Raw genomic sequence first — 22,172 nt, 5'->3', positions numbered from 1 at the left:
CTTCTGAGGCCCTGACAGGTAAGATTTGCACGCGGGACTCTCCCTGTGGAATGCCATGATGTGAGGAGGCCCAGGCCACTTGAGGCGGCCACCACCCCATGAGGTCTCGGCTGACACCTGGCAGCAACCCAGCCAGCCTTTGACATGACCCAGTGCGTGCCACCAGCTGCCCACAACCACATGGGAGAAGCCCCAGTGAGCACTGCCCAGTAGAGCCCGGCAAACCTGGAACCCCGAGCTGTCATGAGAAGGAACTATAGTTTTATGCTACTACACTTGAGGTTTTTGTTATGCAGGGATTGAAAATTGAGACAGTGATTTTTACCTTTGCTGTTTTTCAAAGTATTGTTTATTTCATACCTCTTACCATAACTTTACAGATAGTAGATGCAGCACCCCAGCTGGGTCCCTGCTTATAGATACAAAGCAGCCAGCTGTAATTGTTGAGAAACCTGCCGCCACCTTCCCACTCGGCTATGCAAAACTAGAAGTGCTTAAAATGTCCCCCAGTCTCTTCAAAGGAGCCTGACTAGAGGGAGGCTGCAGCTGGTTCTGTGAACCTCGGCGGTGGTTTCAAGGAAGCCGATCTATACAAACCACTACAGCTGGGCTCCCCTGGGACAGACACCCCCAAAATAGGGTCCGCAGCTCAGTGCCCCGAGGGATCCCTAAACCCGGAAGCTGATTTCACTGACCAGTCTTGAGCTGGACACATGTTGAGATGCAGTAGCCGGCTGGTGGGGTCAGGCTGGCCCTCCCATTGTGGGCTCTGGTCTCCACCTTAGTCACCCCGGGACATAGGCTGCAGGCTGTCTGAGCATTCCCACAGTTGGCCTGGAGGCAGGCAGCATCTGCCCTGGGTTCACTGTATGCACCATCACCTGGGCACGTGGTGAGCTGGTGGGGCCACTGGGGGTCCAGGGGTCCTTGTCAATGCCTCGGGCCATGCTGGCCAGCTCTCTGGTCCCCTCGCCAAGGTCTCTGCAGGAAGAGGAGGTGTGAGCCTGGGGGCAGAGTGGGGGCCCCATGTAACCCCAACTCTGCCACCATGCTGGGTACCCAGGCCCTGATCTTCAGCAGGCCTGGGATAGACTGCTGCCCCTAGGGGAGGGCCCCCGTTTCCTCTTGCCTTGCACCCAGGGAGGCCCCTCCATTGGTGCCCCTTCCTGGGCCTCAGGCCCCTCACTCATACAAGGCGGATGACTCAAGGAGCATCACACCCACCTTCCAAGGGTGGGAAGGGGCTTCCTGGGGCTTTGTAGAGGAAGGGAGCTTATTCAGAGTGTGTGTAAACTATGTGCACCAGGATGCCCTAGGCAGAGAAGGGACACTGGGACCCCAGGAACATTCTGGAGGACACCCTCACACTTGCCAGGCTCTCCTCTGAGTCTGGAACCATATCTTCAGTTCCCTAGTGGCCTCCTCTAGCCTCCAAGCCACAAGCCCACCCATTCTCTAGGCTGAGCAAACCCTGGCCCTGCTCCCATCTCCCGCTTACACTGGACTTTGCTTCCTGAGGCTGCCTGGCTGCTTCCTCCCCTTAAGATGCTATCTGTCTCCTTCCCCTCCAGTATAGGCTCTCCTAATCTGTTCACCTCAGGCATCACTTCTTCCAGGAAGCCTTCCCAGATCTATGTTGCCACCCACACCTAGTTCTCAGAAAAGCTCTAGGCAGTAGTAGGAATTAAACTATCTGTTGGTTCAATGAATGTGTGAATGAATCAGTTAATTAGTGGAGAGGAAAGTCAACTTAGTGAGCAAGTCCATGGACTTTGGAGCCACAGAGCCTGAGTTCAAACCTAGCTTCATGCTTAGTAGTTATGTGATTCTAGACAAGTTTCTTAAAATGGGATAAAAATAGTGCCCACTCCTATGGTTAGAACAGGTAATATTTGGAAAAGCTAAGAACAGTGCCTGGCATAATGTGAGTGCTGGGGAGTGTTTATGAAATAAAAGTAAGGTCAAGGGGCAAACCTCACCTTACTAAAGATGATTTCACCACCAATCAGTGGGAGAACTGGGGTATCTGGGCCTTGCCTAGGATGGTACATCCTGAGAGGCAGCAATTCCTTCCCCTATTCCATTGGGGTTTCCCAACTGAGACAGTGTGTCACAGGTCTATAACGGGGAGAGGGTGCCACAGGGCAGGGGGCAATGGAGAAAATTCAAAACCTGCCAAGGAAACATGACTATATGAAAAGGATGTGCACTAGCAAGACAACGCCAACATAACTGAAACAAAAAGGAAAGTGCTTGCAGCCAACTGACAGGTAAGGGTCTCTTCCATAATGTACACAGAGCTTCCACTATTTATGAGAAGAAACATCAGCAGGAGATTCAGCAGAGCAAAGTGAAAGTGACTAAAACCAGCAATGCAACTGCTAAGCAAAGGTATGGAGAGAACACTCTTTCTCAATGTTAAAGAAATGCTGATGAAAGCCACCTACGTAACTCACCCCTGCTAAGTAAGTGACGGAAAACAAATCATTAACACTCAGTGACAGTGTAGGTGTAAAAATGGCTCAACTAGTGCCAGGTTCCTGGAGAAAGAATTTGGTAATAAAAATATTCGGACGACTTGGCCTAAACAGTCTGTTCCTAGGATTGCCCCAAAATGTCATCTCAAAAAAGAAAAACAGCTCTAAGCACAAGCATTTACCCAAACCTGAGCACAGCAGTTGAAGCATCTGGAGCATAGCTCCAGGGGCCTCAGACCACCATGGCAACACAGTGACTTGTCAAGTCAGGTGGAAAGGGCGCAAGGTGGCATTTCTGCCATGGCCATCATAACGTAGGCCTAATGTGTGTCAAAAGCTCAAGGGAAGGAGGTAGGAAACCAATTCCTTCCCACAGGCCTCGCCACTCCAGGAGTTAGCTAGGCCCGGTGCATTGAGTGTGGACATGGGACCAGACAGACCCTCGCCACGCCTGCACAGGCCACCACCTCCAGCGCCTCAGTTTCCTCATGTGCACACCAGGACCTAGAGCAGAATTAACAACAATGGCTGGCACTCACTGAATCTGTACTCTGGGCCCGGTCAAGGCCATTGACTTATATCACCTCAACAGGGCCAGGAAGTGAGCCCTGCCATAATCCTCACTGTCCAAGGGAGGAAAACGAGGCATGAGCAGTTGTCACATATGGAGGCGTCAGCCGGGGGCAAGCACTTGGTTCCCTGGGAGGTTCCTGTGGGGACAGGCTGAGGAAATGAGCAGACTGCCTCTGTGACGCCAGGGCGGGGCAGAGAAAGCACTAAATGGGCCAGAACATCTGTGCAGAGAGGAGGCACTTGGAGAATAAAGGTCATGATCAGGACGCAGCACAACAGGGCTCCAACCAAGAAAGGACTGGAGCCCATAGGAAGCATGGGTCCAGATGATGCAGGGGAACGGTGACCCCTGAGGTTAGCAGACGGGGACAAGAGACCCGTTACACTATTCTCTCTGCTTCTGTGTATTTGTGAAATTTCCCCATAATAAAGTTTGAGAAAAGAATACCTATGAATTCAGAGTGATACAAAAACAGCAAAACAAAATGAGAAGGAAAGGAAGGAAAAAACAGAACTCATTTTCATTCCTCATAGAGGGAATAACAGAATCGCAACAGAATTAAAATCATTATCCTGTAACCCCCAGGGCCAAAACCGATTCTGGCTGGAGCATCCCTGGATGCTAAGGCCACAGGTCAGACGTCATGGGGGCAGCAGAGTGACCCTTAGCAGAGTCCCTTCTTCATCACTTGACAACGGACTCAACTCAGCCAAAAGCGCCCAGTCCTCGTGCCTGCAGGGGGACAGCCTGACCCATACCTGTGATTCACACCAGCACCGCCCATGGGGCACCCACATGAGAAACGCTGCCCGAGTGCAGTCATGAGGGAATGTCAAGACAGTCCAGAACACGGTGTCTGTAGGAGACCACTGGCCTAGAGTCCGCAAAAGGCAATGCTGCCAAAGACAAATATCCTGCCCCATTTAAGGAGCCCAGAAACCGGGCAGCCCTGTGATCCTGGGGTCAGAGGGTGCTCACTCAAAGCTAGTAACAACCCTGGGAGATGTTCTATCTGCAGTCCGTGTTCAGCCAAGATTAGACTCCTTGAGTCAAAAAAAAGTATGTAAGAAATGTCCTTGTATTGGTTCATAAAAAGTGTGTGTGTGTGTGTTTTTAAAGAGAGACAAGAAGAGATAAAAACAGAGAGACCGAGGAGCAGGGAGGGAGACGGGAGGAGAGAGCAAGTGGACAGGGCACCGTGGGTCCTGGTGAAGGGTAATACTCGTGTCCAGAAGCTTCCTTCTCTAGGCAAGGGGTGCCAAGATAGACACGGCGTGGAGGGCAGCTTTAGGCACTAGGGTGCAGGGTCAGGCACGGGTACTAGAAGGACCATCAGCCCCTGTGTTAGGGATGGGAGTTGAGGCCCTGGCGAGCCTGGGCTCGCAGCATGCTGGGACCACCCTGCCCTCACCACTGCCCCACCGCCCCTTTGCCCTGCCCATGCCCACGTGGTGAAGCTGTGGTTGTCGTGAGCCTGGATGGGCTGGATCCTGGACTCGCCACTGATGCTGCGTTTGTTGCTGAGGCCCTTGAGGCCGAGGCAGGCGGCCTGTACTGTCTCTAAGTCCTCGCCTCTCAGCTGGAACCACAGCTGGGCCTCCCTGGAGAGAGATGGGGGAAGGACATTCAGGTGCCTGTGTGTCCGGGACACCGCCTGCAAGCCTCTGCAAGGCCGATAGTATTTTAGGGCCATACAGTTCCTGAGCAATTACTCAGCTCTGTGGCTGTAGGGAGAAAGCAGTCATGGATGATGAGTAAATGTCAGGAAAACTATACTTACAAAGACAGGCAGTGGAAAGTTCTTGAGATGAATCAAGCTGATGGCGGCACAACACTGTGAATGTAACTAATGATCCTGAATTGTGCACTTAAAGATGATTAAAATGGTAACTTTTTTTTTTTTTTTTTTTGCAGTACGCGGGCCTCTCACTGTTGTGGCCTCTCCCCTTGTGGAGCACAGGCTCCGGACGCGCAGGCTCAGTGGCCATGGCTCATGGGCCCAGCCGCTCCGCGGCATGTGGGATCTTCCCAGACCGGGGCACGAACCCATGTCCCCTGCATTGGCAGGCGGACTCTCAACCACTGCGCCACCAGGGAAGCCCAAAATGGTAACTTTTATATTGTAAATATTTTACCTCAATTTAAAAAATAGCAAAAAGAAAAAAAGGATAGGTTTCCGTGAAGAAAAGTAGAAGTGGGCCAGACTCCACCTGCAGGCCCTAGTTAACCGTCGTGTAGTCAGCCCGTCACGTCCACACAGAGCAGAGCATATACTGTGTGTGTGCAGTCTGCAGAATGAGACGACCCCCTGTGTACCTGTCACCTATCTTGTGGAAGACCAAGTGAGTGAGCCACGTGCCCTCCATGGCTTCAATGCTCTGTGAACAGCAAGATGCCAAGATCCCAGCAGCCCTGCTCCCTGACATGCCCAGGAGTCTCGGAGTGACTTGCAGGTGCCCCGCGGCAGTGCCAGGTCACTGTACCTGTTGGATCGCCGCTGCTCACTCCTCTTCACACACTTCATAAGGCAGCAGGTAAGGAAGGCCATGGACATGAGCATGATGATGGCACAGCTGACGATGGAGGAGATCACGGCCACCTTGAAGCCGAAGGTTTCATAGGGAGGCACAGCTGCGAGTGAGACAAGTCCAGCTCTTGGGCCCAGCCTGCCCTCAGGGAGCCCTGTTCCATGGGGGAGGCAGGGAGGCGCTGGCAGCTGAGGTGAAGGTCTGTGCAAATTGTTGTAGGGAGTGGGGCTATCAGGCAAGATTGCCCCCCAGGAAGGGGGTGTTTGAGCAGGGTTTTGGAGGGTGTGTAGGAGTTTTTGGTGGTGCACTGGGGGAAGCTCTGACAGGGAGTTCAGTGATGATAGTCCCCTTGGCTCCCACCCACTGCAGACGGGGCCCCTGAGACCAGAGGACAGCAGACAACACACAGTCTATTTTCACAATGCCTCAAGTGGGTAAAACCCTACGGGGGCCTAGGTGCTTTCTTGGGTCACTTTCCAGGAAGGTGCAAAAGCAAGAAAAATGCCAGTGTTTGGGGTCAAAGGGCCTTTGGCACATTTTCAGCTGTGTGACCAAGAACTAGCTATGTACCAAGAACTACTTCTATCAGGTTCTAAATGATGTTCTTGGGAATCAAGGCCCAGGATTCTAATTTGAACAACACTGCATACTCTCCCCTGTAGTGGACACTGATCACGCTCTCCAGTCCCTAGTCCCCCAGCCCTAGCTGGACACTGGCCATCCAGACTGAAGACTACATCTCACAGCTTCCCTTGCAGCTACATGTGGCCATATGACCATATTCTGGCCAGTGGTGAACAGGGTGGAGGGGTGTGGGACAACTTCTAAGAGCCTTCCTTGCCCTGCAACTAATCCTGTAACAACTGCCTGGATCATGCAGTTGAGATCATGCCTAACAGAGCCATAACATGGAAAGGACTTGCGTCCCCACCATGGGGTGCCATACAAACCTAGGACTGCCCATCCTGAGGGCCATGGCCAAGAAAAAGCTCTCATAACCCCCATTATTTTGGTAACCCCCATTATCTTGGGTTTTCTATCACTTGGAGTCTAATCCTAACAGACACTCTCCTCAGAGATTCAACCACCACATGAGTATTTTAAAGGCTCTGAGAAGTCCTGCAGCCTATTAACCCAGGCTTTTCCAAATTATATTGACTATAGAGCCCTTTTCAATGCATAGTACACATTAACACAATATATGTATCTTCACTTTGGAAAATGCTGTGCTAGGTATTATCCTTTAACACCCTGTATAACAAATACAACTAGAAAACCATCTCCTCCCCCAGACTGGGGCCCCATGGCCAAGCAATCCTATTCCCCAGTTCTAGAATTCTTGGCACACGAAACATCCTATTAATGTTTGCGGCACGTGTGTATGAAAGAACGTAGTTTTCTGCTTAACAGATGAAGTACTAGCTCAAGACAGCACAAGTAACCTCTTGGAGATGACAGGCCAAGTCAGTGGCAGAGCTAGAATTTGGAGCAGCTGCTAGGACTTGAGTCTACACTGCTGACATGGAGCCCCAAGGGACCACCAGCACTGGGAACAGGACCCTACTCAGAGGCCCAGGGAACCTTTTCTGTGGACACCCACACCATCCATGTGACAAAATCAGCAACCCCCCACCAGGGGTCGCTGCTGAGCTGGGTGCAGCTCACAGGGAATGAATGGGCCTCACTCTTGCACATGGGGGTCTCTGAAGACCACTCAGCAATGCTCCCCTTCCAGACACAGGTGAGGAGGCCAGACCCCACCATCTGGTGGCCCGAGGGGCAGTGGAACACGATGACAGTCCCCACAGAAGTACCGTCCCCACGAAGTACTTGGAAGGTGCCCTGCAGGGGTGGCTGCACTTGCACACACATGCCTAGGAGAGAAGAGAGGAGAGACAGTGAGGACCTCACCCTGGAGGGCAGGGGCTTGGCAGGAGCCCTCACCTGGGACAGGCATCATGGACCCAATGACCACACGATGCTCTGGAGAAGGTCACACAGCCACCCAGACAATTGGAAGTGGCGTCCGTGTGACTAGTGGCTTGGGAACAAAAGTGGAGCTAATCCCTACAATTAAGTGAAATCTAGATGCTCTGAAGACCATGGTGTTGATAAAAGAAACACACATTTAAAGACAATAAAAGCAAAAGGACAATTATTACCCAAGTGTAGCTCAAAAGGCAGAATCAAGGGGGAAAAAAAGGAGAGAGATCAACGGATGTGATTTCATTAAACATAAAAAACAAAAACTTTTGTTACTCCCTAATAACTGAAAAACAAACAAACTCAGATGAAAAACTTAGGAAAAGGTATTTGGAAAACATAGGGCAAAGGTTCAACACCCTTGATTTATAAAGAGATCTTACACGTCAATAAAAGCTGAACATCCAAGTAAAGCAGAATGGACTGGTGTGTGAACAAGCAAATCACGAGATACAAGTAGCCAACAGACATGAGAAAATGAGTGCCCTCATAGTAACTGAAGAAACACTAATTCAAATGAGAGCTAATCTTTCACTCCTCCACTTGGAAAAAAAAAAAAAGAAACCATGTGTGAAGTTAGCAAGGGCCTGGGATCCACTCCACTCAGACTTGCTGGTGGGGGCACAGATCCAAACCTTTCTGGACAGAGTCTGGTAAAGTGTATTAAGAGCTTTATGTTGTGTATACATCTGAGAATTTAGCCAAAGAAGTAGTTATGTATCTGCTGCCAGGATTTCTATACCAGGATGTTTGTCTACACCCACATCTCCAGCTGTGGGGATCAGTACAGTTAATCAAAGTACATCTGAAATGAATGCCAGCAATGCTATCCTAAAGTGTTACAATGATATCCTTATACAAGGACACAGAGAGGCACTCTGGATAAAGTGGCAATCACAAGCATTTTTATAAAATTGTAACAATGCCAACAGCTGGCACATAGAATTTACTGTGCTAGACGCTGTTCCAAACGCTTTACGTGCATTAACTCATCAATCCACAAAATACCTCCCCACTTGACAGGAAAGCAAACTGAGGTACAGGGTGGTTTAATCATTTCCTGAAGTCACACAGCTCCTTTGTTGTAGGGTAGAGATGTGGAACCACACAAGGAGGCTCTGGGCCTACCTTCTCAACACACACGTGTGACAGATACATCACGTGTCCCTTGTGTCTGGCTTCCCTTGCTTAGCACAATGACGGGAGAGGTGCCGTGCTGCGTGTGTTGGCAGCTGTCCATATTTACGGTGAAGCAGAGTCCTGTTGTATGGACGCCCTTGTTTGCTTCCCTGTTCCTGCTGATGGGTGTGTGAGTTGTTTCCGGTGTTCAAGAATACGGAATGAAGCTGCTACCGAGGTCCTGGAGCACACCTCCTGGTGCCTGAACGCAAGAGGCTCTTCCTTCTGCTTTTCTGGAACTTTCTGATTTTGAGCACTGTATACTACTAGTGTATAAAGCAGTTAGTCTCAGACTAAAAGGGAGACGGACCAGAGGCAGCGTCTGTGTCCAACCCCCTCCACACATCCGAGGCCTAGGTGGGAGCAGTGGTGGGGATTCGGACCGAGGCTGGCACTGCCCAGGCTGAGGACATTATTCCACACCAACCCAGGACAACCCTTCCCCTGTCCTCCACGGGATACCTCCAGCTAGGACTGTCCCCTGGGCACCAGGCACAGATGTCCGAAAGCCCGCTCGGCCTGCCACATCCAGCCAAGCTCCTGCACTGGCCAACCTGCTCACCACTCGGCCTGCCCCATTCTAACTTTGATGTTAGCCACTATGCCCTCCATCCTTTACTTGCTCCAGCCCCCAAACTTGGAACCTACCCGGACTCTTTTTCTCAATCCACAACCAATTCACCAGCAAACTCTGTGGGCTCTGTTTTCAAAATATATACCCAGAATATCTGTAGTGGGCTGGAGAGTCCTCCAAAATTCATATCCACCTGGAAGCACCCATGAGGGGGGATCCACTGTGGAATGCATGGTACCCCATTTCACATAGGCTGTGGGGACAGAGGACACCCGGAACTGCCCAAGGGCAGCAGCTGTCACTCAGGAGGGCCACACACATGCACTCACACACCCCGTGATAGTGCTTCACATGTCTGTGCACAACCAGCCCTGTCCAGAGGGGAAACTGAGGCTCAGTGAGGTCAAGCCACCCCTTGCATGGCCCCATTGGCCCTACCCCACGTAGGGTGAGGGTGTTAACAGGGCAGTGGCAGAGCCAGGCTTCAGCCTCAGTCTTGCATTCTGCCCTTGGAGGCTAAGGCTCCTTGACCCTCGCTGTGGGCAGTGACACTGAGGGACAGCGTTTGGCTGAGATTGGCCAAGCTCCCCCTAGCTCTGCCCTACCAAGAACCTGGGGGGTGCCTCACCAGGCTGAAATGCTGGGGGGAGGAGTGTGAGCCTGGGGGGGTCCTTGTGGTTTGTGTACCTAGCAGGGAGGGGGGGCTGACATTCGAACAGCACAAACAACGCTGGGCACCTAATGGATACTTCACTGTATTTCAGCCATATGAGGAAGACCATCCATCTCCATCTTACAGATGGGGAAACTGAAGCACAGCAAGGCTGGATGACACGCTGAGGGTGGTAGGGGTGGAAGTGTGCTGGGCCACGGCTGCCATGTAAACTGCACATCTGGGAGGATTCAGGCTTCCCTGTCTGCAGATGTCCATCATGAGTGTCACACTAACAACGGCAATGCAGGCCCGACAGAAACATCTGGTCAAGAAGGACCCCAATTCCTGACCTCACGCAGCACTCAATCATCTGCAGAGGACAGCAGGGAAGAACTTGTTATTATCGTCATTTTAACATGAGCAACCAAGCCTGGAGTGGTGGCTGACCTGCTCAACACCCACAGATAGAGAGGGCACCCACAGACAGGACTGACGCAGAGCTTAAGATTCCTAATTAACAGAGAACAAGGGAGTGTGGGTATTTGCAACATACGTGTAACAGAGCATCTTTCCTATATAAACAGCACTTACATAAGACATGACAAAAATCACAACACAAAAAATGGTTAAGTTAGAAAAGAAAAATATGGAAATAGCCCTAAACCAGGGGGCAGAGCAATTAATTAAGAAAATTAAACAGCATCCACATCAGAAAGGAAGCAGCAAAACTTCTCTATTAAATGACATGATCCTGTATCGAGAAAATCCCTAGGAATCTGCTAAAAATCTACAGGAACTAATAAATGAGTGCAGCGAGTTTGCAGGATACAAGGTCAACACACAAAACTCCATTGTATTTCAGTACAGTGGCAATGAGCAAACTAAAAATGCAATTAATAAGACAATTCCATTTACAAGAGCATCAAAAAGAATAAATTACTTAGGAGTAAATTTAACAAAAGAAGTACAAAACTTAAACTCTGAAAACTACAAAGCATTGTTGAGAGAAATTAAAGAAGACCTAAATGAATGAAAACACATCACATACTCATGGGTCAGAAGACTTTTAACATGGTTTAAGATGGCAACGCTACTCTGCTCACCTACAGATTCAACATGACCCCTATCAGATCCTAGCTGCTACCTTTGAAGAAATTTACAAGCTGATCCTACAGTTCATAAGGAAATGCAAAAAAGACCTAGAATAGCCCAAACAACAATCTTGAGAAAGAAGAACAAAGTCGGAGGACTCGTACTTCCTTATTTCAAATCCTACCACAAAGCTACAGTGATGACAACAGAGCGGCACTGGCATAAAGAGAGACATATAGTCCAATGCAAGGCTTTAGACTCCAGAAATAAACTCATATTTACAATCAATTGATTTTCAACAAGGGTGCCAAGACAACTGAATGGGAAGAGAATAGTTTTTCAACAATTGGTGCCAGGAAAACAATACTTACATGCAAAAGAAGAAAGTTGGAGCTCTCCTTACATCATATACAAAAATTAACTTAAAATGAGTCAAAGACCTCAATATAACAGACAAAACTATAGAAAAAACTCTTAGAAGAAAACATAGAGGTAAATCTATAGAGGCAATGGTTTCTCAATGATACCAAAAGACAAACAACAAAAGAAATAGATAGGGCTTCCCTGGTGGTGCAGTGGTTGAGAATCTGCCTGCCAACGCAGGGGACACGGGTTCGAGCCCTGGTCTGGGAAGATCCCACATGCCGCGGAGCAACTGGGCCCGTGAGCCACAACTACTGAGCCTGCGCATCTGGAGCCTGTGCTCTGCAACAAGAGAGGCCGCGATAGTGAGAGGCCAGCGCACTGCGATGAAGAGTGGCCCCTGCTCACCGCAACTAGAGAAAGCCCTCGCACAGAAACGAAGACCCAACACAGCAAAGATAAATAAATAAATAAAATTAAAAAAAAAAAAAAGAAATAGATAAACTGGACTCCATTAAAATGAAAAAATTTGTGCTTTAAAGGATACTACCAAGAAAGTGAAAAGACAACCTACAGAGTGGGAGAAAATACCTACAAATCATCTATCTGATAAGGGACTGTATCTAGAATGTATAAATTATTATACTGAATTATAAAAAGACAACCCAATTTATAAATGGGCAAAAGATATGAACAGACATTTCTCTAAAGATATACCAATGGCCACCAATAAGCACATGAAAAGATGCTCAACGTCATTAGCTTCAGGAAAATGCAAATTAAATCCACAGGGAGGTACTTGTTCACATCCACCATGAAAAACACACATTAAAAAAAAAAAAAAACAGGGCTTCCCTGGTGGCGCAGTGGTTGAGAGCTCGCCTGCTGATGCAGGGGACACGGGTTCGTGCCCCGGTCCGGGAGGATCCCGCATGCCGCGGAGCGGCTGGGCCCGTGAGCCATGGCCGCTGAGCCTGTGCGTCCGGAGCCTGTGCTCCGCAACGGGAGAGGCCACAACAGTGAGGGGCCCACGTACCGCAAAAAAAACAAAAACAAAAACAAAAACAAAAAAACAGATGATAACTGGTGTACCAAGAACGTGGAGAAACTAGAGCCCTCACACGCTGCAGCTGGGAATGTCAATGGGGCAGCCGCTTGGCAGTTTCTCCAACAGTTTCACAGAGTATTTCCAAATGATGCAGCAATGCCCCTCCTAGCAATATACCCAAGGGAAAGGAAAACACATCTGCATGAAAACTTGTACACAAATGTTCACAGCAGCAGTCTTCATAATAACCAAAAAGCAGAACCCACCTAAATGTCCATCAACTGATAAATGGATAAATAAGATATGGTCCACCCATACAATGGAATATTTCTGGAAATAAAAAGAAGTGAAGAACTGACATGCTACATGGATGAACCTTCAAAACACTATGCTCAGTGAATGAAGCCAGTTACCAAAAAACCACATATTGTATGATTCCATTCATATGAAATGTCTACAATAGGCAAAGCCATAGAGACAGAAAGCAGATCAGTGGTTGTCTGGGGCCAGGGAGAGGGGGAGTCGGGAGGTGACCTTTAAGGGTCTAAGAGATGCAGGGCTTCCTTTTGGGGTGATGAAAATGTCCTAAAATTGAGTGTGGTGATGGTTGCACATATCTGTGAATATACTAAAAGCCATCAAATTGTACACTTTAAATGTACAATTTAAATGTGTGAATTGTATGGCACATGAATTATACCTCAATAAAGCTGTTAAATAATTCAGGGGACATATTTATTTCAATTAAGGAAATGCAGATTTGAAACCTAAGTTATTACTTTTGGCTTCTTAGCTTGGTCAAGGTCACAAAGACCAGCCCACCAGGTTGGTGAGGGTGTGGGGGAAGGGGTGCATAACCCCTGGGGCAGAGGGCACAGCAGGGAGGACCTGAGAGGCTGTCCTGCCCTGTAGCAGAGGACAGGCAGGTGCTTGCAGGCAGGAAGGGGTGGGGAGCCTGAGCTGGGAGCCCCAGGGAGACAGGACAAGGAGGACACAGCACCCACCCTGAGCCTCCAATCAGATATTCCCTGATTACCCTCACTGGTCTTGAGTCCCCCAGTACTCAGTAGTACAGAGCGATGCCAACTTTGATTCCAGAGTATAGGCCCTTAATTAATCACCACGCTTTGTCTCCACAGGTGCCAAAGCAGGAATGAGTGAATGCATGAATGAATGAATGAACAAACTAACAGTTGAAAGCTGTGATCAACACTCCCCCAGGAAGAACCTCTTTTCTTTTTCAGGATCCATGGACTTGGACACGTGCTGTTCTTCCAGCCAGGGAAGCGGACTGGGGTTTTGGAACTGGGTAGACACAGCAGGGCAGCCACGGGCCAGCCACGTGGCCCCTTCCCCAGGGTCACCAGGCAACCAACACTTCCCAGTCCCCAATTTAGAGCTGCTACTTCTCCATTCTTCCATGGCTAAGCATCTTCTTTCTCCCGAGCCCCATATGGCCCTCAGAGAAGGGAGGCCCCCGTTGGGGGGTCAGCAAGGGTGAGAGCTTTGTGGACACTTGTCTGCCCAGCACCTGCACCAGCGCGTGGCGAATGAAAGGAGGAAGGGATAAACTTGTATTCATCTTTTAAAGATGCAACTAGCACTTTATCAAAAAAGTAAGATGCCTTGACGGAGGGACAAAGAGATGGCAAAAGGTATGATGAAGCAGGACTACTGAAAAGTTATGGGTAGGATAGAGCTGGGGGGGTGTGGTTATAAATTCTTTCAACTCTGTGGTATGTTTGAAAAAATTTTAAATGTGGGGAGAACGCCTCAAGCATCACTGCTGACTGCCTGATATGCCCCAGCTGGCCTGCCAAGCCATGGGGGGTGGCTGTCCAGCTCCCTAACCAGAGCACAGCCCAGACCCTGCATTACCTAATGGCCCTGGCATGGAGAGTCACAGACAGGAGAAAAAGCTCCAGAAACAGAGGCAGCAGGATGGTTCTGCAGCCAAACGTGTCTGGGTGTAAACCACACTTAACCAGTTGGGTGACCAGGTCACCAATCTGGTCCTCTGACCCACCTGTAAACGCTGCAGAGGGCAGGACAGGGGCTGACTGAGATGACGTGCAGCTCCAGCCCCAGCGAGGAAACCACCACTGTCGTAGGGAAAGGGCTCGCCTGTCAACAGCCACATCCTGTGCTGCTGCTGGGTTCCGCTATGGTTAAGGGTGCCCATCATGACACAGCACTGCAGGCTATTTCACCACCCAAGGGGGGTCACATATCTTAAAAGACAGACTAACCCCTCACCCCAAGGGGCCCAGAGCCTGCCCTGTCTCCTGGAGCCTCATCAAGGTGGGAGGGTGAGAGGTGAAGCCACAGAAAGGAAACAAGCCTGACCTGCAGATGCCTGCACGGTGTGCATCAAACTGAAGACTTAAGGGAAAGGTACAAGAACATTTGAAGCACAGGCCCAACGAAAATGCCGCTGCCCCATAACTATGCACGCTGCATGGCTGGGGACAGGAGGGGCCTCTGAGAGACTCGGAATGGAGGGCTTTAAATGCAGTCATGGCCGCTCTCCCCAGGCCTTGTACTCTGCATTTCCAGCCAGCCAATACAGGGGTCTCACGCCCATCAGAGGCAGGGAGCCCCTGCTCCTAGCATAAGTGTATTGTTTGAACGGTTCTTCTTTTAAAAATGAAAATGAAAGGTCAAAGGAAGTAACTCTGGTAAGGAAGGGTAGAGGGAGGATGAGCCTTGCCCATGGCCCCCTCCTTGCAGTGACCTTCCCCTACCTGGGAGGCAAGGAGCTCAACCCCCAGTAATCCAAGAGCCCAACCAGGCTCAGAGGAGAAGGCAGAGAAGCCAAGTGGGCCTGGTCTGCTAGGAACCCAAACCCCACCCAGCCCCTCTCCACCAGGTCTGATTCTGCTCCACCACCTCTATCTAGCCTCAGGTCCTGGAACTGGTCCTTGCCTTGCTCAGACTCACCTTCCCAACCTGCAAAATAGGGTGACCTGCCCCCCCGGGGTGACAGGAGTGGGACCACCTGGTGGAGACCTTAAACCTGTGCCTGGGAGCTCAGGAATGTCCCCTAGGAGGAAGCTCAATACCTCATCCTACCCCCCACCCCAAGTCCACAGCACCCAGGATACCTGCACCTGCCACCCCTACCCGCTACCCGCCAGACTCCATCAGGATGGCCTGCATCCCTTCTCTAGGCCTGGAAGGCCAGCAAACACTTTGGGCTGGGCCCATTTTCCAGATGAGGAAACTGAGGCCCACAGACTTTTGAAGGCCCCAGGTGTACACTGGCAGGGCCCCCACCAGACCTTTCTACAGGACTTGTGACACGTAGCCCAGATGGGGCAGGAAGGTGGCACAGCATCAAGGGACTACAAGGGCTTCAGTCTACCCATCTTCTAAGGATATTCCATGAAACCACCAGCTGGCTCCAGAGACCACATCCCCTAACCACTGCAAACCCAGCCTCTGCTCACACTCCTCACTGCACCCTCCACAGCCTGGAGACCCCTGGGCCCCCTAGCTGGGCCCCAACAGTCCCTCCCCACACTTGGTGTCTAAGAGGCGAATCCCACCTCCTCCATCCCCTGCTGAAAACCCTCACAGACACCCAGTTACCCCTGTATACCCTTCCTAGGACTGGTCCTGGAAGGGGACCACCCCCAGCTATCCTTTCCTTCCAGCCCTGTTTCCTGGCCCCGTCCACTTGTGGCCCCCCTCAGACACTGGATGCTACACTTCCCCAGCCTTCCTTTGGCTGGACCCCTGCACCCCTCAACCTTTGCTGCATTTTTTTCTCTGCACCCTGCATGACACTATCTTTTTTACTATGTACAAATAAATCTCAGAGGAGAGGAAAAACAACAGAAAAAACAAAGGGAATGGATTTGATGCAAGCAAGATACAAACCAAAAGCAAACCCTATAGGCTCACTGGACAGTAGAGAGGCAGACCTGCCCATCAGGTGTTCGCCCGACACTCCCAGCTCACTCCCCAGCCCCAGGCAATGCTCTCTCCCACCCCCTAACACACAGGGGGTGCATGGCCTGACCTAGACAGCCTGTCCTCCCAGCCCATGCCTCCCCCAGCCTGCCTGGCCAGTGGGGGTGAGAACAATCCTTGCTTGTTAATCTTTTATCTGGAACCTTGGACCACAGGACCATCCCTCCCATCCTCCTTTCTGGAGCCGACATGGCCCCCAAACCCTGACCTCACCCGCTGAGACCAGGTAAATAAGTTACCTTTTATGCTGGCTGTGACTGTGGACAATAGGTACAGTGGGAGATGGGGGGAAGCAGGCCACTGGACCAGCCCACTATGGGCCTGGGTCCCTGCGGGACTGGAAGGTTGTTTCTGAGTCTGAGTTCTGAGTCTCAGTTTTCCCAAGTGGAAAGAGGAACCCTCAGGAGGAATTTCTCAAAGAGAAATTAAAGAGTCATGTGTACAGAGGTAATCTATGGAGAGTGGGACCCCCCAAGACCCCAGCAGTGGGGACAGCCACATGCAGGAGGCCCATGCCCTGGTCGTGTGTCCTGAGGCAGGTGCAGGGTTCAGAGCTACTGCAAGCCTGGCCCTTGGCTATGGTCCAGACCCAGGTCTCCCAGGCACTTCCCTGACAGCAGGTCAGCTCACACACCCGGAATATATATTCTCCTCCAGAACATAACCAGGTAAATTCCAAACCAGGAAGAGCGCACTTCCCCATCCCCCCAAATCTCTCAGGGGAGAACATCGAGGCTCCAGGGAGCCTTGTTCATCCAGCAGCTCTGCCTGTACCATGGTGGGAGGCCAGAGCTGGGCCTTAGGGGCACATAAGCCACATTTAGATTCCCACCTACTCCCTCTGGGCTTTGGTCTCCTCCATGAAATGGGCCCAGGGCTGGCCCAGTGGCTGGGCGGCAGGAGTGAAGCGAAGAGGATGTCCACAGAGCATGTCCTCACCCACCCAGCAGTCCTCCTGCTGCCCGCTTTCAGGGGCATGGGGGAGGGTCACCTCTGGCCACTGGTCTTCCTCTGGCACGGCCGTGTTCCTGGACAATCTCCTCCATCAGGGAGTGCTGGAGCTGCCCTGGGAACAGGGCCAGGGACAGGCCAGGGTCCTAAGGGCAGTGGGAGGATGGCCTCCCAGTCAGCCATTCAGAGCAAGGCCATAAAGATTTAAGGCCTTGCTCTGAGACGGCCTTCCCCCACCTGCCTCTCCCCGGTCATCGTGCATGGGAGATGAGGGGAGAATCTTAGGACTCTGTGTCTGATCGGACCCTCACACCTCCTCCAGGAAAAGCAGAATAATGTGCCCATTGTACAGATTGCAGGAAAAACACCCATCCCATTGCTGTGTTTTACACAGTGCCAAACTGTCTCTAAAGACTCCCACACCCATCACTTCACTGCCCCACAAGGAGAGGTGGGTGCACATTTCAGAGCCCAAGAGACTGGGGCCATGGGGCAGAGTAGTGGATGAGTCAGGACAGCAGCATTACCTTGGAGCAGAACCATGCAAGGGTGGGTGCACTGGGCCCTCCCTGGCTCCCCCTGGCCTGTCCATAAGCCTGGGGCAGGTATACAGGGCCCACCGCTTAGCACATGGAGAAACTGAGGCACAGAGATAAAGAGACGCACCACAGGTCGTTGTGTGTGGGGGGGGTCCAACCCTAAATTCCTGGGAAGGACTCACAGGCTGGGACCCACAGGGCTCACATCTGGGAGGAGGCTGAGCAGCAGCCGGTCAGAAGCAGGGCTGGGGCCAGGCCTGGCAGGCCAGAGGGCAGGAACTGGATTCTGAGACCCTCCTTCCCCCAGGAGAGTCCTCTGCAAACAGCCTTTTGTATGTAGTCAGGGCCTCCCCTTCCCTGTCCTTGGCTGACCTTGGGCAAGTCCCTCCGCCTCACAGTGGACACTCACCTCCCCAGGCAGCGCTGCACAACTTACACACACATTGTCCTCTTCACACACCGGGCAAAACACCAAATTCAGGACTGGGCATCAGGCTGCCCGAGTCAAAGAAAATAAACCGACCCCACCACACCAGGGGCAGTATCAGGTCTTAGCTTCCACACCACCAAGCCACATGCCTCTGCTTTGTGACTTACTTCCCTGGGCCTGTTTCCCCATCTGAGAGGAAGCCAGCATTCCCCCCAAGGTGGCAGGTGTCACTGTTTTAAGCATGACTGGCTGCATCCCGGGTGTGTGTGTGTGGGTGTGTGAGACCTGTGCCAGCCTGCTCTTTCAGGCCCAGCTTCCACTTGTGCAATTCAGCGCCTGGCCTGGGGCACAGATGTGCAAACACCCTCAGGTTTAAGGGGGAGCGGGCAGTGTGCCCTAAAGTGAGCCTCCAGGAACATCTGCGGCTCAAGGTCCGGCTTTATCTTTGTTTCTAAAAGGGTTAGATTTTAGACGCATTCATGGAGCAAGGCCGACATTCGAATCCGGGGCTTCAGCTGCAATCCCCCTATCCGAGCAAGGCAGGAAGGTGAACCCCCTACAAAACAATCTCGAAATCAAACATTGAAGATAACATCCAGCCAGCCCACCCCTCCTTCCGGAGACCCCGGAGCCTCACCCGCAGGCTCGGCTGCAGCGGGACCTTGAGCAGTCACTCCCCTCTCCCAGGTTCAGTTTCCCCGCCTGTGAAGTGGGGCTGGGGAGCTAGCTGAGGATCCAGAACACCTCCCTTAGGTGAGGCCAGTTTCGATTTCCCCGCGCCCGTCACACCGACATCCCCCGCACTGAGGCGGCCCCCCATTGGGAAAAGGCGCGCACCTGGGTTGGCGGGCACCTGGACGCCGCCGCCTGGTTTCTGGCCGCTTGCCGCGGGCTTCGGCTCCGCTGGGGCGCCTGCTGGGCGGACGGAGAGCGTCGGGGAGGTTTGTCCTCCGACTGTGCGCCTCACCGCGGCAGTGCCGCACCCACCGCCCCCGCGCAGGGCTGTGCACCCCGCGCCTCAGCTTCCCCGTCTGAGAAATGGGCGCAGAGCCCCGCTCGAGGTCTGCGACCTCGGCCCTCACCTGTCCAGTTCCCCGGGGCGGGCGTAGCGTCCCCCATGCGCCCCCCGGGCCTCGCCCTGCGGCTGAGGGTCGTGGCCTCCTCGCGCATCCCTGCGCGCTCCGCGGCGTTCGGCCAGACTGCCGCGCAGGGGCCAGCGGGGGCGGGGCCGCCTGGTCACGCCCATCCAGGGTTGAGGGCGGGGCTGACCCCGCAGGAACCCAAATCCCCAAGGGGGCGAAGCCAGCAGAGCGAGAAGTCTCGCTTCAGGGCTTTGCGGAGGTGTTGACCTCTGCCCCTGCGCCTCCGACCACCAGGGCCCCCCACAGACCAGGTGTTCTCGGTGAGTAGCACATGTGAACCCCATGTGCGTCACTGTGGGTCAGACCCTCTGTGGTGGGTGTCGATATTGTAGGTCCTCAGTGAGTCGTGGGGTCAGGATTCAGACCTCCGGGGTCTGGCCCTGGGCTCACACACCCGGGGGACCTGCCCTCTCCTTGCTCCTCCTACCCAGCTCCCTCTGAAGGGGCCCCTGGCTAGGCTCAGAGCTGCGGCCCGCCCCTTCCTCTCCCTAGGACCCCGCCCAGCCCAGGCGCAGCACCCCGCCCAGGCCCAGGCAGCCGCTGAGAGAGCTCTAAGACAACAGATTCAATAGACGCCCCTCACCCCTCCCCGGCCAGGGCATCTCAGGGCAGCTCCTGATCAGGTGACCAGCCCGGTAGAGCTGAGGGAACGTAAGTGGAGGATTCCTGGGTCTATCTTCGTTTGCAATCCTAGTCTAATGATGGATCCTTATGTCTATCTTGGTCTACACTATCTATTCCAATGGTGGATCCCTGGATCTATCTTGATCTCCACTACTTAGTATAATGGAGACTCCCTGGGTCTGTCTTGGGCTGCACTTCTAGATTAATGGTGGATCACTGAGTTTATCCACCATTAGACTAGGTAGTGGTAACCAAGATAGACATATGGCTCCATCATTAGACTAGGTAGTGGTGACCAAGATAAATCCAGGGATCCATCCTTAGGATAGGTAGTGGAGAACAAGAGAGACACATGGATCCAACATTTGAGTACAGACCAAGATAGATACAGGGATCCTCCATTAGACTAGGTAGTGGAGACCATGATAGATCCAGGGGTGCACCATTAGCATAGGTAGACCCAGGGCTCCTCCATTACTAAGTAGTAGAGACCAATGTAGACACAGGGATCCACCATTAGATTAGGAGTGCAGGCTAGGATAGATCCAGGAATGGATCATTCAACTAGGAATGGAGACCAAGATAGACACTGGGACCCTCCATTAGACTAGGTAGTGGAGACCAAGATAGATCCAGGGATCCAACAATGGACTAAATAGTGGACACCAACCTAGGCACAAGGATCCACTATTAGACTAGGAGTGCAAACCAAGATAGACCCAGGGATCAAACATCAGACTAGGAGTGAATACCAAGATAAATCCAGGGATCCACCATTAGGCAGTTAGTGACAGAGAGAACAACTGATGCAGGGCCTTGAGATCTTAATTGTTCGGAAGCTTGAGGTATAGCCAGAAGTCCAGTGTGGTCACCCCTGCAAGTCTGTGAGGTGGCCCAGCTGGACAGGCCTGGCTCTGGAGTGCCTGGCAGGTGGCAGCAAAGAGGTGGGTGTCTTGTGGGACAATAGAGCAGGGTTCCAGCAGGCCAGCCCCTCCCCACCTTTGCTTTCATAGCCTGGTAGAAGCTGATGTTCAGTGCGATACATAAGGGCCCTGCCCTTTCCTGGGTCAGAGTTGTTTCACCCCATAATTTCTAATTTCCACTTCAGACTTGTGGGTCATACATAATGACTCTCTTCATTTCCCTTGATGTGAACCAAGCATGTATGTCCCATCTGCCACATCAGGAAGCCAGGTGAGTCCACAGGGCCCACTGTGATCTGCCCCCTTCAGACCACACTCAGGGACATGGGACCCCAGAATTCCCTACCACATGGCCCCGTGCCCACCTCTGGGGTCTTGTGACCTTCTCATTGGCTCTGGTCTTTTGTGCACACCACTGTACCCGGGACAGCTGCCTGTAGGTGTATGAGCAGGGCTGGGAGGGGAGGTCTGGTGTGGCCCTTGAAACTACAGAATAGAGCTGGTGATGGGCCTCCCTGGTGGCGCAGTGGTTGAGAGTCCGCCTGCCGATGCAGGGGATACGGGTTCGTGCCCCGGTCTGGGAGGATCCCATATGCCGCGGAGCGGCTGGGCCCGTGAGCCAAGGCCGCTGGGCCTGCGCGTCCGGAGCCTGTGCTCCGCAACGGGGGAGGCCACAACAGTGAGAGGCCTGCATACCGCAAAAAAAAAAAAAAAAAAGAATAGAGCTGGTGGAAGCTGCCTGCGGGCTGCCTACAGCACCACACGCTGGCCCAGGCCTGGTATGTGTATGCGTCCTGGGGCTGCTGTAACAAGGTACCACAGACTGGGTACTTTAGGACTACAAAAATGTGTAATCTCAGGGTTCTGGAGGTCAGAAATCTGAGATCAAGGTGCTAGCAGGGCTATGCTCCCCCTGAAGGCACTAGAAAGGGTCTTCTCCACGCCTCTCCCCAGCTTCTGATAGTTTCTTGGCTTGTGGCAGCATGATTTCAATGTTCATACAGCTGTTTTGTCCCTTTGTGCACATCTGTCGCTGTGTCCAAATTTCCCCTTTTATTGGAATGCCAGCCCTATTGGGATAGGGCCACCCTAATGACCTCACTTTAACTTGATTG

General features: G+C 52.1%; 1 protein-coding gene across 2 annotated transcripts; it reads right to left on the bottom strand.

The window, feature by feature from the left end:
- Window positions 1-318: 318 nt before the first annotated feature.
- SUSD3 (sushi domain containing 3) lies at window positions 319-19,540 on the bottom strand. Of its 2 annotated transcripts, XM_082618784.1 has the most exons (6): window positions 19,451-19,516; window positions 19,206-19,280; window positions 7,265-7,453; window positions 5,535-5,682; window positions 4,500-4,652; window positions 319-981 (listed from the first exon to the last, which is right to left on the bottom strand). In XM_082618784.1, exons 1-6 carry the CDS (start codon window positions 19,485-19,487, stop codon window positions 786-788), a joined length of 798 nt encoding a protein of 265 aa, XP_082474910.1. In that variant the 5' UTR covers window positions 19,488-19,516; the 3' UTR covers window positions 319-785. The 2 variants fall into 2 exon arrangements, with proteins under 2 accessions (XP_082474910.1, XP_082474911.1); XM_082618785.1 differs by lacking the exon at window positions 19,206-19,280 and having other exon boundaries at window positions 19,451-19,540.
- Between the last annotated feature and the right edge of the window lie 2,632 nt (window positions 19,541-22,172).

This window comes from Mesoplodon mirus (genome assembly GCF_964341445.2).
Source record: "Mesoplodon mirus genome assembly, chromosome: 1".
NCBI lineage: Eukaryota > Metazoa > Chordata > Mammalia > Artiodactyla > Ziphiidae > Mesoplodon > Mesoplodon mirus.
Note: the sequence above shows the minus strand (reverse complement) of the source record. Positions and strands in the feature narration are given on the sequence as shown.

Bases quoted from the DNA above. Each gene is read 5' to 3' on its own strand.
- SUSD3 (XM_082618784.1), bottom strand. From the start codon at position 19,487: ATGGGGGACGCTACGCCCGCCCCGGGGAACTGGACAG. The intron at 7,454-19,205 runs GTGCGCGCCTTT...CTTCTCTCCTAG, and splicing joins CCAGGTGCCCGCCAACCCAG to GCATGTGTGTGCAAGTGCAG. The intron at 982-4,499 runs GTGGGCATGGGC...CTCTTCCTGCAG, and splicing joins GACAACCACAGCTTCACCAC to AGACCTTGGCGAGGGGACCA.